The sequence below is a fragment of the Mycena indigotica genome (genome assembly GCF_014461135.1).
Source record: "Mycena indigotica strain 171206Taipei chromosome Unknown Mind.scaff0012, whole genome shotgun sequence".
Taxonomy (NCBI): domain Eukaryota; kingdom Fungi; phylum Basidiomycota; class Agaricomycetes; order Agaricales; family Mycenaceae; genus Mycena; species Mycena indigotica.
In genome coordinates this window covers 1,489,140-1,502,101 of record NW_023503011.1, presented here as the reverse complement: position 1 = coordinate 1,502,101, position 12,962 = coordinate 1,489,140, and the positions used below count along the sequence as shown (strand labels likewise).

General features: G+C 49.6%; 2 protein-coding genes across 2 annotated transcripts; both read left to right on the top strand.

Moving 5' to 3' along the window:
- Positions 1-2,392: 2,392 nt before the first annotated feature.
- Positions 2,393-4,489, top strand: MIND_01239200 (uncharacterized protein; the record flags this gene model as incomplete). Its single annotated transcript, XM_037368881.1, has 8 exons — positions 2,393-2,827; positions 2,877-2,975; positions 3,022-3,087; positions 3,135-3,269; positions 3,318-3,401; positions 3,456-3,896; positions 3,942-4,082; positions 4,139-4,489. Exons 1-8 carry the CDS (start codon positions 2,429-2,431, stop codon positions 4,487-4,489), a joined length of 1,716 nt encoding a protein of 571 aa, XP_037214849.1. The 5' UTR covers positions 2,393-2,428.
- A 5,695-nt stretch (positions 4,490-10,184) lies between these two features.
- On the top strand, positions 10,185-12,351 carry MIND_01239100 (uncharacterized protein; the record flags this gene model as incomplete). Its single annotated transcript, XM_037368880.1, has 4 exons — positions 10,185-10,380; positions 11,251-11,771; positions 11,821-12,233; positions 12,282-12,351. 4 exons carry the CDS (start codon positions 10,185-10,187, stop codon positions 12,349-12,351), a joined length of 1,200 nt encoding a protein of 399 aa, XP_037214848.1.
- Positions 12,352-12,962: the final 611 nt, after the last annotated feature.

The following is a 12,962-nucleotide window of genomic DNA, read 5'->3' as shown; positions in this document are numbered from 1 at the left end:
GCTGCCTCTGTGCGTCTCCGATTGTGACCGTGACATGACAACCGGAATCAGAATCAGAATCGATTCCGGGTGTGTGACCGTGACATGACAGCCGGAAACGGAGAGGGAGAGGGCATGGAGTGGAGAGGGAAGGAGTCTGGTCTAGCCCAAGAGCCAGGGAGTGTTTACGAGGACCAATGGAAATGGCAGCCAGCTATGACTACTAGAGGGTAGCGACAGGGGGGTCACTCGGGGACGTCCCTGGATGTCTCCAGAGAGGTGGAGGTGTGAGGCCTGGGGCGCTGTAGTAGGCACGAGCCTTAACAGCAGTAGGCCTTACCCCAAAGGAAGACCTGATGACAGGGGCCATGGTGGTGGAGCGCAGAGCGGAGCCAGGGCAAGGCTCAGCCATCCGAACGTAAGCCCGAATGCTGACATAGGTTGGAGACACCCAAGAGGTCCAATAGGTAGAGATCGCAGGGAGACCTCGATGCTATAAGGCAATAAATAAAAGAGGTTCTCCTTTCTGTCTGAAAACATATTAAAATCAAGCAAGATAGGTCTTATCAATTTTGTTATTATCTTTAATCAATCTACATCAGAATCAAGCCTCAGGGCAACCATGAGGCCAATCTACCAAAGGTGAGTCAGATGCTCTTATGAGCATTAAGCAGTCTGATGCCATGGCACATGCCTGTGGTGGAACTTAGAGTTAGATTAGTACAGTAGCTGGCAGAAATACATAATTACAAAATCTGGGAGTAGGTGGCTAGTATAGTGCTAAGTTTGTGCAATGCTACTTGTTGGCTTACCTTTGATTATTGACAAACTGATTTATCAGTTTTGCCTATAGTCTTACAAGAATTCCCACCTCTGAGAATATCATCAATGGACATAACACCTCCACATCACCCATACTGTATCACATTAATTACAGCCATGTTTCAAGAATGTTCAGGGCAGAAATATTAGTGGGAAGAGGCAAAGTTTTTTAACAAATGTTTTTATCATACAAACTAGACCAAAAAGGTCAAGTTTTCAGAAGAGAAAAATTCATTGGACAATCCAAAATTTACAAATTGGTATTTGAGTGCCACAAATGGCAAGTATTACCACAAATATTCTTTAGTTACAAAGTCATCAAAAACATTGGACTTTTCTACTAGTTTTGAGAAGGAGGGAAAATATATTCTAAAAGGGGAAGTATTATGATAAGTTTTTCTGCTCAAAACTTAAGTGTTTGACTCATTTTTCAATCCAATAAATGACATACAAAGTGTTTTTTGACCCAGACAATGTCAAGTGTTTAAATGAGTTTTCTGAACTGGAAAACTTCAGATATTTCAATCCATTTTTGAACCAGAGGACCATAAGTATTTTGGATTGAATTTGATGAAATAAAAACTTCAAAGTTTCTCAAAGGGTGGGTGATTTCACCCGAGAGGCTAGAGCACCTGACATACCAACAGCGAAAGCTAATGCAGGCCGGCTAGGGCTTGGTTTGTAAAGATTTTAGAGGTTATTAAACGGTTTGATGAAAATAGCCTCTGAAACCCTGTTTATAAACCGATTTTTAGGTTTTATAAACCAACTGAGCCAACATGACAGGAAAGATCAAAATTGCCTTTTTTTGGGAAATTTTTTGCAGCAAATTTTGGTGTTTTAACTTTATGATTTTGAGATTCATAGACAGTAGGGTTGAAATAGCCAGGATATATCAACTATCACTTATAAGTTTACATAACATGGCTAAGTTATATATAGCATGTACAATTTACTTGAAGTTATCTTATCAGCAGATCTTAGATGCCCTGTCATAGATCCTTTATACCCTTGATGACCTTGATAATAATTAAATCTGTATAGTTAGTATAGTATAGTCACACAGCCAAGCTTCTAATACTAGTATTAATCATGATCAATATGCCAATACTGTAGTAATTAGACCACAAGTTCATCAATTTTGAATTTTTTTCATACCTGAGAGGGCTGAAAATTTTTCTTTTGATTTTAGGCGAATTTTAACGCTATGTTTTTTTGGCTTGATTATGCATTACGTAAACTTATGGTCTAATTACTACGGTATCAGCCAAAAGTAGGTTCAGATCCTACTTGATAAGAGACAATATATTATGATAGATCTATAAGATATGATCAAGCCTACTAGCAGTATATGGAAGCAATGATGGTGAAGTAAGTCTAGTTTACTAGCTTCTTTTCCTTTTTGGGTGCTTACTAATATAAACTATAAAACAGGGGTGTTTCCAGCCAGGCTGTTAATAAACATATGAAACAAGTTGAAGTAATTATAACCATTCTTAATCAGTTTGGGCTGCTGGAATCATTTGCACGGCAACTGTGACCACGCTCGTTACGTGCACGTCATCACGTCATCACCCTTCTCTTCCCAAACTCCCACCATCTTTACCTGCCTTATCTGAGCATCCAGATGGCGCCGCAAACCGGCACGGCCGATACTAAGACGGCGAAGGCAGATGTGCAAGAGGCGCTGCGGAAGGTGCAGCGCGAGCGAGATGCGTTTTTTGAGGACATCGAGAGGCTGAGGCGGGAGAAGGTTGCGCTGGAGGGGCGGCTGAGCGAGGCGGAGGGCCGGCTAAGAGAGGCCGGTGAGCGGCGAGTAGGGGATGCGGAGAGTATCAGGCGGCTGGAGCGGGAGTTAGAGGCTGCGCGGGTAGAGGCAAGGACAGCGGGATGGGCAAAGAACGATGCGGAGCGGGAATGGCAGCGGGAAAAGGGGGCGATGGGAGGTGAGATTGAGCAGTTGAAAAGGGACAGCGAGGTGCAGAAGCGCCAGATCGCGGGGCTGAAGAGGAAGTTGAAGGACAAGGTATGTCTGTGTTTCTGGTTTCGTTTCTGTTTGGTGAAGCAGCGGGCAGACAGCGGTGACTCCAATCGTCGTTATAGACGATGGCGACGATGGCATGAGTACCTTGGCATCCAACTTCCGGGTAAAGGAGCAAGACGAGAAGGCTCCGGTGAGCACTTGTTGTCTCCCTCTGAAGTTCAGCTGACTTGAGCAAGGACGACCGAAGCACCTCTGTGGCATCTTCATATGCGACTAGTACACTTGTCGGCCGTTCTTCAGAGGCTTGTTCTTCGTTCCCTTACTGAAGCTCAACTCACTAGGTCCACAGACTCCCACCGGCCCTACAAAACGACCACATAGCCCTGCGCAATCGGATCTCAGCTCTCCTACGAAACGGCTCAAAGGCGCGATATTGACGGACAGGAATGCGCAGAGCCGCTCTCCCGAGCGGCCAGTTATCCCGGTGCGTTACCGCATGCAACTAAACCCAGCCAACCAACCTCATCCACAGCCCCCCTTCTCTTCCGGTGGACGAGCAATGACAGTCTCGCTGTCACCGATAAAAACGGAGGCGAAGCCCGGCCGCGGCTTAAAGGTGCGTCCTGCCCGGCTGCCAGTGTCTTCCGCTCCATCTCCAGCGTCCGCACAGCGTGAAGTCAAGCAAGAGCAACTGGCGCTTCCCGCTGCGCTTCTCGCGACGCACCTCCACTCCGTGCCCCCATTCGCCATCCCGCCGCCGGGGCCCTCCGCCGTCTACGCCTCCCGCCGACAGCACCTCCACCCAGCCTTCAAGGGGCAGCGCCAGGCATTGCTGCCGACCATGTTGTACTGCCCGATACCCGGCGGGCCAGAGGTGAAAGCGAAAGTGCTGTTCCCGCAGCCCGACTTCAACCCGCTCCTTCCGCGCCGGCCTGGAGAGCCCGGGCTGCTCTTCGCCTCGCGGCCCGACGTGGCAAAGCCGGGCACAACCTATAAGCTCTTTTGCCGCCGGACAGCGAATGGACCCGTGGTGTGGCGATATATGGGAGAGTATGTACATAAGCGGGTGGGGGACGTGCCGAAGGAGACGTGGAGAGAGCAGACAGCGAGGGTAAGGTTGGCCGGCCTGAGCAGACGGTGGGCTGATGTGTGCTAGGTCCGGGCAACGTGGGCGAAGCATATCGCGAGTAGCAAGAACGGGGTTTATACTGCGGCGCGGCAACGGCTCCAGGAGGACAGCGATACGGGCAGGCTGACCGGGGGCGATATCGTCACGGCACTATGCAACGGCGGGGCGGTGGGTGGATTCTGTCTGCAACGAGGTTCTCAGGTATACTACTGAAACGTGCACAGACGATTGGCATTGTCCAGATGCGCTGTGTCGGGTACGACGCGGTGTTTGCGCGGCTCGTGGAAGAGGCGGTGGAGGCTGGGGATGCGCAACGGGAAGAGAGAGCTGTGGCGGGCGGACAGCGGAGCAAGCGCGGAACGAGCGGGTCCAGGTCTGGCTCGGACTCAGAGTACACCGAGTCTGACGCTGAATGGGACGGAGACGAGGAGGACGAAAATGGGGCTGGATATGCCCGTGGCTCGAGACGGGCAACGTTCCCACCGGAGTGGGCAGATGGTGAACTTTCGGATCTAACGGAGTCGGAGGAGGAGGGAGAACGGGAACAGGAACTCGCAGGCAATGGGGCGTTGTAGTAGACTAGCAATTGATTGGATTCAAGGTGGAAGTGGATCCAAATGACAAGAGACAACTGAACACATGAAAAAACACTCTTTGGTATCTTCAACTTCGTCAATTGCCGGGTCCTCGCTTTGGCCTAATCGGCTTTTTAATTTTAAGGTTGTCCTATTCTCAGCCCCCGCTGGCCCGCATTCACCATCGAGAGCGATGAACTTTGACTGTGAATATATCGCTGCAGTAGCACCCAAGAAATTCGAGGGAATGGTCAATTAAGTGGTACTACCGTACATGAAACAACTACAACTGCCAGGAATTTTGCCTCGCGAAGTTTCAGTCGGATGTGTAATTACAACTTGAAGCTTTAGTAAGGCAAACTTTTATGAAGAATAGAAAGGAGACACCAACGAACTGCGATTTCTACTGACCTCCGAGTCATCATCATCATGACTCAGAGTAGATATCTGATAGCTCCTCCTCCTCGGAGTCAAAATTACGACGCTTTCGTCCCGGCCCCGACTTCTTTGCGTTCTTCCCCGGCGCACCCTTCCCCTTCCCACTAGTACTGGCCGAGGCGCCGACCGACTCCTCCACTCGCCGCGCGAACGCGTGATCATATCCCACACAACGCATCTGGATGATGCCAATTGTCTGGAGACGCGTCAGCTTGTAATGGACATACAGAAGCAAACGACACACCACATTCTCCCCGCTGCACAATGCGTCCACGATGTCCTTCACAGCCAGCTCGCCCCGACCCTCCTTGCGCTTCCGCGTGCGCAGCTCCTCCCGCATCTCGGCATACACCCCACGCTTAGTCTTGAAGATATGCTTCGCCCATGTCATTTGCACCTGGAGAATTTCAATATAATAATCAAGAACAATATTCGAAAACAAGCTCGCCCCAGTCGTTTGCGCCGTCCAGGTCTCCCCGCTCACGTTTCCCACCCGCGCATGCGCATATTCGCCCATATACAGCCACGTCACGGGCCCCTTCGCCGCCCGCCGGCAGAAGAGCGTATACGTCACGCCCGGCCGCGCGATATCCTCCCGCGACGCGAACATCAGGCCAGGCATGCCGGGTTCGCTCGGCAGCAGCGGGTTGAAGTCCGGCTGCGGGAACGCGGTCGTCAGCTTCACCGCCGACCCCGGCGCCGCGGCCATCCGTGTGATGAGCGACTGATGGTTGCCCCCGAAGTGTTTCTGCAGGTCTTGTGTGCGCGAGACGTACTTGCTCGACGGCCCGGGGCTGAAAATGGAGAATGGCAGGACGGAGTGCAGGTACGTGGCCAGTAGGGATGCGGGAAGCTCTAAGTGCTGGCCTTGAGTCTATAACCGTGGTTGAGACTCAACTTGAGAGAGAGCGGGTATAAAGCCGAATGAGTTACCTTGACCGAGGAAGGGATTGAAGCGTGGATTACCGCTCGGGAGGAGCGAGCACGGGACGTTTCAGGCTGCTGTTTGCCTCATGAGTCAACGCAACCCACCAGATAAAGCACTCACAGGGCTTGTGGATGGCTCCGGAGAGGATGTCTCCCGATAGTTCCTGATGATTCTGCTCCGCTTCGGGTGTCGCGTTCCCACCTCTGAGTCGGCGTCTGAACCCTCCTCACTGCGAAGTCGTTTTGACGGGGCCGACGTCCCAGCCACGTTGTGGGGTGGAATCTACATATATTGAGCTCCTGCAGAAGAACAGGGACAGCAGACCTCTGAAAAACGGTCTAGCAGGCCTGTATCGGCGCCAGACGACGTGGCAACAGAGGTGCCGCGGTCAATATCAAGGTTGATATTCTGCATGCGCGTAAGATCGTGTGGGCAAGGGGAGAAGAAGTCGCTCGCCGGCATCAAGTCTTGCTCCTTGACCTGTAAATCCGACCGTGGTAACAGGTCATCATCATCCAGAATGATAATCCTAGGGTTGGCAGCTGAAGACGTCTGCCCTTTGGCGTCAACAAACGAGCCTCGAGCCAGCAAACGGCTTCCGCACTCACCTTGGTCTTCAACTTCCTCTTCAACTCCGCAATCTGTCGCTTCTGGGCCTCTTTTTCCTGCTTGAGCTGCGCTATTTCGCTCCCCATCGCCCTGCCCTCCTTCTCTTTTTCGCACTCAGCGTCGTTCTTCGCCCACGTCGCCGTCCTTGCCTCTAGCCGCACACTCTCCAACTCACCTTCCAAATTCCTGATACTCTCCGCATCCGCCACCCTCCGTTCGCCCGCTTCCCTCAGCCGGCTCTCCGCCTCGCCCAGCCTCCCCTCCAGCCCCGCCTTTTCGCGCCGCAGTCGCTCGACGTCCTCACAGAACGCATCACGCTCGCGCTGCAGCTTGCGCACCCTGTCCTGCATGTCTTCGAGGGTTGGTTTGACGTCGGTGTTGGGCGGCACCAACTCGTCGGCCATCGCGATGAGCAGATGCGATGGATGATGTGCTGGTGAGAGTTTGAGAAAGAGACGTGAGTGATGAGGTAAGTAAATGATTTGCCGTGGGTCACATGGGTCACAACCTTTGATTGATTAATAATTCAAGCATCGGACTTCAGTTACATATCCCGGTGCTAGTCAACATTGCATTAAGTATATACTCTTATTGCTGGAGATATACAATATGCTTTGCACTCTCCTATCAGTGTTTTGGGTCTGAAATCAATCAAGTTAAGTTTTAATCATTGGTGCTATTAGCATACTGACATAAGTAATCAAGTATACTTGTCCCTTGATAGCAAGGGGGGCACAAGATGCCTATCACGGCTATGGGGCAGGGGGGGGGTCCAGAGCCTAGAAAAAAAACTTTTGTGTTTGGTGTAGGGATGCTTCAAGAGGTACTTAGGAGGCCTTAGGAGGCCTTTCATATGTAGATCTTCCATGTTAAATGCCATTTTATACCTTTGAATGCAGTGAAACCCAGTTTTTTTGGTGAAGTGACTAAACTTGTCACAGTCTTTGATAGCATCAACATATCATCATGATGCAAGAAGCAATACAACTTTATATGAAAGTTCATTTAAAGGCATAGGAACATTATAATAGCCTAGTTACAATTTAATTTAATCACATTTTCCATTTTCAAGACCTCTATCGATCATTTTGATGCGATTTTGATCGCATCAGTCACGTTTTCGTGGGAGATCATTACTATATAAGGCAGGAGGGGGAGGGGGGGGGGTCCAGTGGGCGCAAAAAAAAACTTTCAGCCCTATGTATGTAATTTCCACCTTGCGCCCCCCTTGCTTGATAGCCAATTTTATAAAAGCATTTTTCATTGTTTACTGCTGGTTGTGGTTTTCCACCAATTTGAGAGGTTTTAGTGTGATATTATGTGGTTGCAACCAGTGGTTTCAGTCCGCTTAGAGATTGACAGGCTATCACATTCGTGACATTCGTGACATCAAATATCGGCCGTAAATACGGCTACGGATGGCACGTTCCGGCGCTGACCGTCACCGTACCGTATAATTAGTTACTCTCCCCACGGCTCCGGTATGGCCGTACCGACTTGATGGCCGCGTTGCTTGTGCCCCGAGTGAGGCGTGAGTTGCTCGGAAGTCTCGTGAGTAGCAGCGACTGCGTTGCGTTGCATGTTGCTGGCATGCGACGGGGCGGGGACGCACATCACTAACCATCTGTCGCGGGCGGCGGCTCGGTATGCTGCGGCTCTTGGCGCCGTATCGTATCCGGCCGTGAACACCAAGTCCATGACCCCAATTGGTGTCGCCGACCGTAATCGCCGCAGCACGGCCAGCATCTTCCCGGACCGTACTATAGAGGCCTGCACGGTCCGGCAGCCATCCCTTGGCCTACAGCGCAGATCAGACAAACTATGTGATTTTTTTAAAAAAAAACCTGCCTTTTCTGAGTTTAAATGGAACATAATATATACAGTATGGCCGTACAATACTCCCTTTTTGGACTGAAACCTTACACAATGATCATTTTTTTGTCTATTTGATGATCACTGAGCACAAAACCACCCAGTGTTGTGACACAAAACCAGAAGTTTGGTGATGGAACCACTTTACAACGATAAATACCGTCATATCCTGTATGCTGAATAGGGTGCTGTGAGTAATGTTGGTTTCGAAACGGTTTTGAAACATGTGTGAGTTTTGAATTCCATGGGCATCTGACCCGGTTTTGAAACCAATATGTGATCCTCCGGGAAGCCCAGGCCTGACCACATCAGCAAACACGGATGCATTATCTGTAGCACTGCAGGTGCTCAGGTAGCCTTCGTAGCTCTGTAGCTAAGTACCCAAATAGGTAGTGTTGCAGTAGCAGTTCGGTAGCAAATAGTGATGACTGCATAGATGCCGCATAGACTCATCGTAACCACTCATAGCATTGATTAGTATGTGGCCTGCTCTTATAGCATCGGACAATTTCAAGCATGTATTTGAGATTAGACAATCGACGAATTTATATTTCATTGTTATCGAAATTAATCCAAGCTATGCACCATCTTCATCGCTTTTATCATCCCCCCCATTGTCCTCAGCTTCAGAATCCGGTCACGTATAATCCGCTCCTTCATCTCCTCTGACATTTCCTCGTCCTCAATGATTGCGTCGGAAGTAATACCAGCAGCGCGGCTATAAAGTGAGTTGAGTGAGCAAAAGGATCGGAGTACATGCATACCGAAGCCGCTTCCCCCATGTTGCGCGAAGCTTGCCGGAGAAAGCCGGGTCAATTGAGTCCCATTCCATAACCCGGGCAAGCGTCTTGTAGTAGATCGATGCCACCAGTCGCCCCTCGAAGGCCGCCTTGACGCATGTCCCGGTTTGCCACTCTTGAATGCAGAACTCAATCTGGATCATATGAGTATCAATACTGTGTTTAGAGAAGTCAGTACTTACCACCGTGTATATAAGAGCCATCATCTGCATTGTGATGCTTTCGAAGCTCTCCTCAAAGATGATACCAAAAGATTTTTCGCCATTATTGAAGTACGCTTGTCGGAGTATTGTGAAGGCGGCCTTGTTTTCGAAGAGACACGTGTGATTCTTGACATCCTAGAACGATGCTTAGCACGAGCCTTGAATTGAATCGTAGAGTACCTTGTAGCGAAAAGAGTTGTCCTTCAAAAAGAGTTGTCCTTCAATAGTGCTTTGCAGAGTTTACGGTTCTTGGAACGGTTTGCCGATGAGCTGGGATCGAGAAAGGCAAATGCCATTTGGACGGTGGGACGGCCGTGGACACGCAGAAGATCACCGCGAATTCGGCTGTCGCGACATTTGATCTATAATAATGAGGGTGTTAGTGACTGTGGATAGCGTGAAAGGGGCGGTGACAGTACAATTCGTTCGACCGGCTTGATGAGAAAGTACTTCACATCTGAGCTCGCCTGGGCCTCCCTCCAGCACTTCTCAATGAGCTCGAGGGTCGTGGGCATCTCTGCGACAATGCCATTGGCACCGCTGGCAGATGCTGTGGGATCTGCCCGTCGTTTACGTGGAAAGGCAGCCTCCGTCACAATGGCCGCCTCGAAGCGATGGCATGTAGCAATGATGATCTCCCGTGGACCGGCAGCGTAGTCTTCGGCCTTAGGCTTTGCACCAGCCCGGTAGTCAGCAGCAAGCATAGGGATAACTTGACCATCGGAGGTCGTCTTTGGAGTTGGATCTCGTGATAGTGTCAGTTTGTAGAAGTGCTATGATATATGGTGTACAGACCTTGTTGAGTGGTCGTCCGGGCGCGCTTCTCCGCTGGTAACTCGTCATTGATGAGCTCTCACCAGAGCCAGTCGCGAAAATGCCTTGCAATACAAGAATCTCGCCGCAAACGGAAGCTTGTGGAGGTGTCCGACCATAACATGGACATTGACGAAGGCAATAGCCCACTCCCTGCATCGCCACCCACTTTCGATAGACCACCGACACCGAAGAAGGCCAGGGTTGAAGACGTTGAGGACGACCCAAGTAACGACCCCATCTCCTACTATGACCCGCGCTTTCTCCACCGAGAGTCATATCCAGTCTAGTGCTGTCCAATTATGATTATGAATAGGAAATTTTCATAATTTATTCATATTCATAATATATTCTCCCTGCTGGAGCATATTATAATTGTATTCATATTCATAATCATAATTGGGCTCACAATATGAATATATTATGAATATATTCAATTATATTCAAGCTTCACAAGTCTGCACATGGTGCATATAATCCACCTTATCTCATGGTTTATTGAACCACTCCTTGGTTATGGTTGTTTCTGTGGCCAATTTTGCAGTCATTGAGGCATGCATATCTGTCATCCTATGCTTGATGCTGGAGTCTGGAGACCAGGTGCCCTACAGAGATGCTCTTTGCAGCCATAACCAGGATTGGTAACATAGCCTGGATATTCTACAACAAGATATTAAGCTGAACAAAACTCTAGCCTAGGTTAAGTATGATACCTTCACCAGCGAAGAGTATCATCAAAGTCCAGGGTAGCAATATAAAGGTCAACTTCAGCCTTCTGTCAGGGCTGGATATGGATATTGTCCGGCCTGATTTACTGCCAAAAGCCATTGATATGGTAAAGACTGAGTTTGAAGATGTTGCTACTGCTGCTAGTAGCCTGCTACAGAGCTAGTACCTCTGGCTGAAGGGCTTGCTGGTGTATTTGAATATAATTAATTATGGCCAAGGTATAATATATTATATTCATAATATATTCATATTCATAATCACTCATATTCAATGGGTCTGAATATGCAAAGGGCATAATATAATCATATTTATTCGAATATATTCAAAATATATTCTAGCATAATATAATTGTGGACAGCACTAATCCAGTCGAGCGAGAGGCAGGGAAGCAAAAGCGAAGAGTTGAGACACCATTCGAGGAGCAGGAGGCAATACATGAAAAGCAGGGGGAGAAGCCATACACGCCATTCGAATCACTGGACGATTGGGACCTCGCGCAATGGATGGTCCGTTCGGGACTGTCGCAAGGGAAGATAGACGAGTTCCTGCATTTGAAAGCAATACGACGTCTTCATCTTCCATATAACACCAGCCGCAGCTTCTTCAAAGACATTGATTCACTTCCCAGTGGGCCAAAGTGGATGTGTACACCGATGGAGGTGGTGGGCGACGAGTTGGATGATCATGGGAAACCACAGATCGAGGTACTTGAGCTTTGGCACCGCGATCCGCTCGACTGTATTCGCGAGCTGTTGGGCAACCCGAAGTTTGAGAAGGACCAGACTTTCAAGCCAATGCGCCTCTTCCGCAAAAGGGATTCGTCGACAGGGGAGGGAATTAATCGCCAATACGATGAAATGTGGACTGGGACTTGGTGGTGGGACACACAGGTGAGTGGTCCGTGATACAGGGAGACAGTTCCACTCACCATACAGCTAGGACTTGCTCGAAGATGGCGCAACGATCGTTCCCGTTATCCTCTCCTCCGACAGGACCCAATTATCCACCTTCGCTGGCGACAAGCAAGCATGGCCCGTCTATATAACGATTGGAAACATCAGCAAATCTGTTCGCCGACAGTCAGGTGCGCGTGCGACGACATTGCTTGGGTACATACCGGTGCCGAAGCTGGATGGGGTGTCCAAGAAAAACCGAAGGTTTCGCGCCTATCAGATCTTCCACGACTGCATGCGGCAGATGTTGTCGACATTGGTGGAGGCTGGGAGGAAGGGAGTCGATATGGCGTGTGCGGACGGGTGGGAGCGATGGATATTCCCGTTACTTGCGGCATATATTGCTGACTATCCCGAGCAATGCTTGGTGGTATGCTGCCAGGAAAACTCCTGTCCGACGTGTGTTTGTCGTCCAAAAGAGAGGGAGTTGACGAAGGAGTTTGCTAGAAGGACGCAGCAGCATACCCTGCAGGTGCTGGAGAAGGAGTCCCAAGGTCCAAGAGGTATGCATACCTGAAACCCCCGACGTCAGGTCGGAAAAGTGAATTAGCTACTGCTGGACACCCCCCCTCCCTGTGTGACGTCACGCCATGTGATTGCACGTGATGTCCCAAAAAGGCAATTCCTTGATGGTCGCCAGAAACTGGTGAAAATGTTATGCAGTACTACTAATTTCCTCTATATATAGTATCCCTTCTTGTGCCCTCCACCCACATTCACCCTGCAGACATCATTATGAAACCAATTTTGGCTGCGGGCATAACTGGCGTGACTTGGGTGTGACGTGGCTGTGTCATCACCACCTAAACAGGAAATTCCTAACAAAATGCTTATACATGCCTCAGAAGAACCCCAAAATCTGCTTTCAATGACAATTATATGCATTCTGAGACCATTAATAGCATTCCCAGCCACTCTGTACCCTACAAAAGAAAAGTGAATTAAGGCCACCAGACCACCCCCCTCCCCTCCCCCCTGACGTCTCGGCTTGCGCTGGCGCGTACCCCTTGCCAAGGTCTGAAGCCTAGAGAGTTCGATGAGCTGAATTTGCGGCCAATCGATCCGTTCTGGGCAGACTTACCGCATTGCGATATCAACTCATGCATCACCCCTCACCTCCTGAGCCCA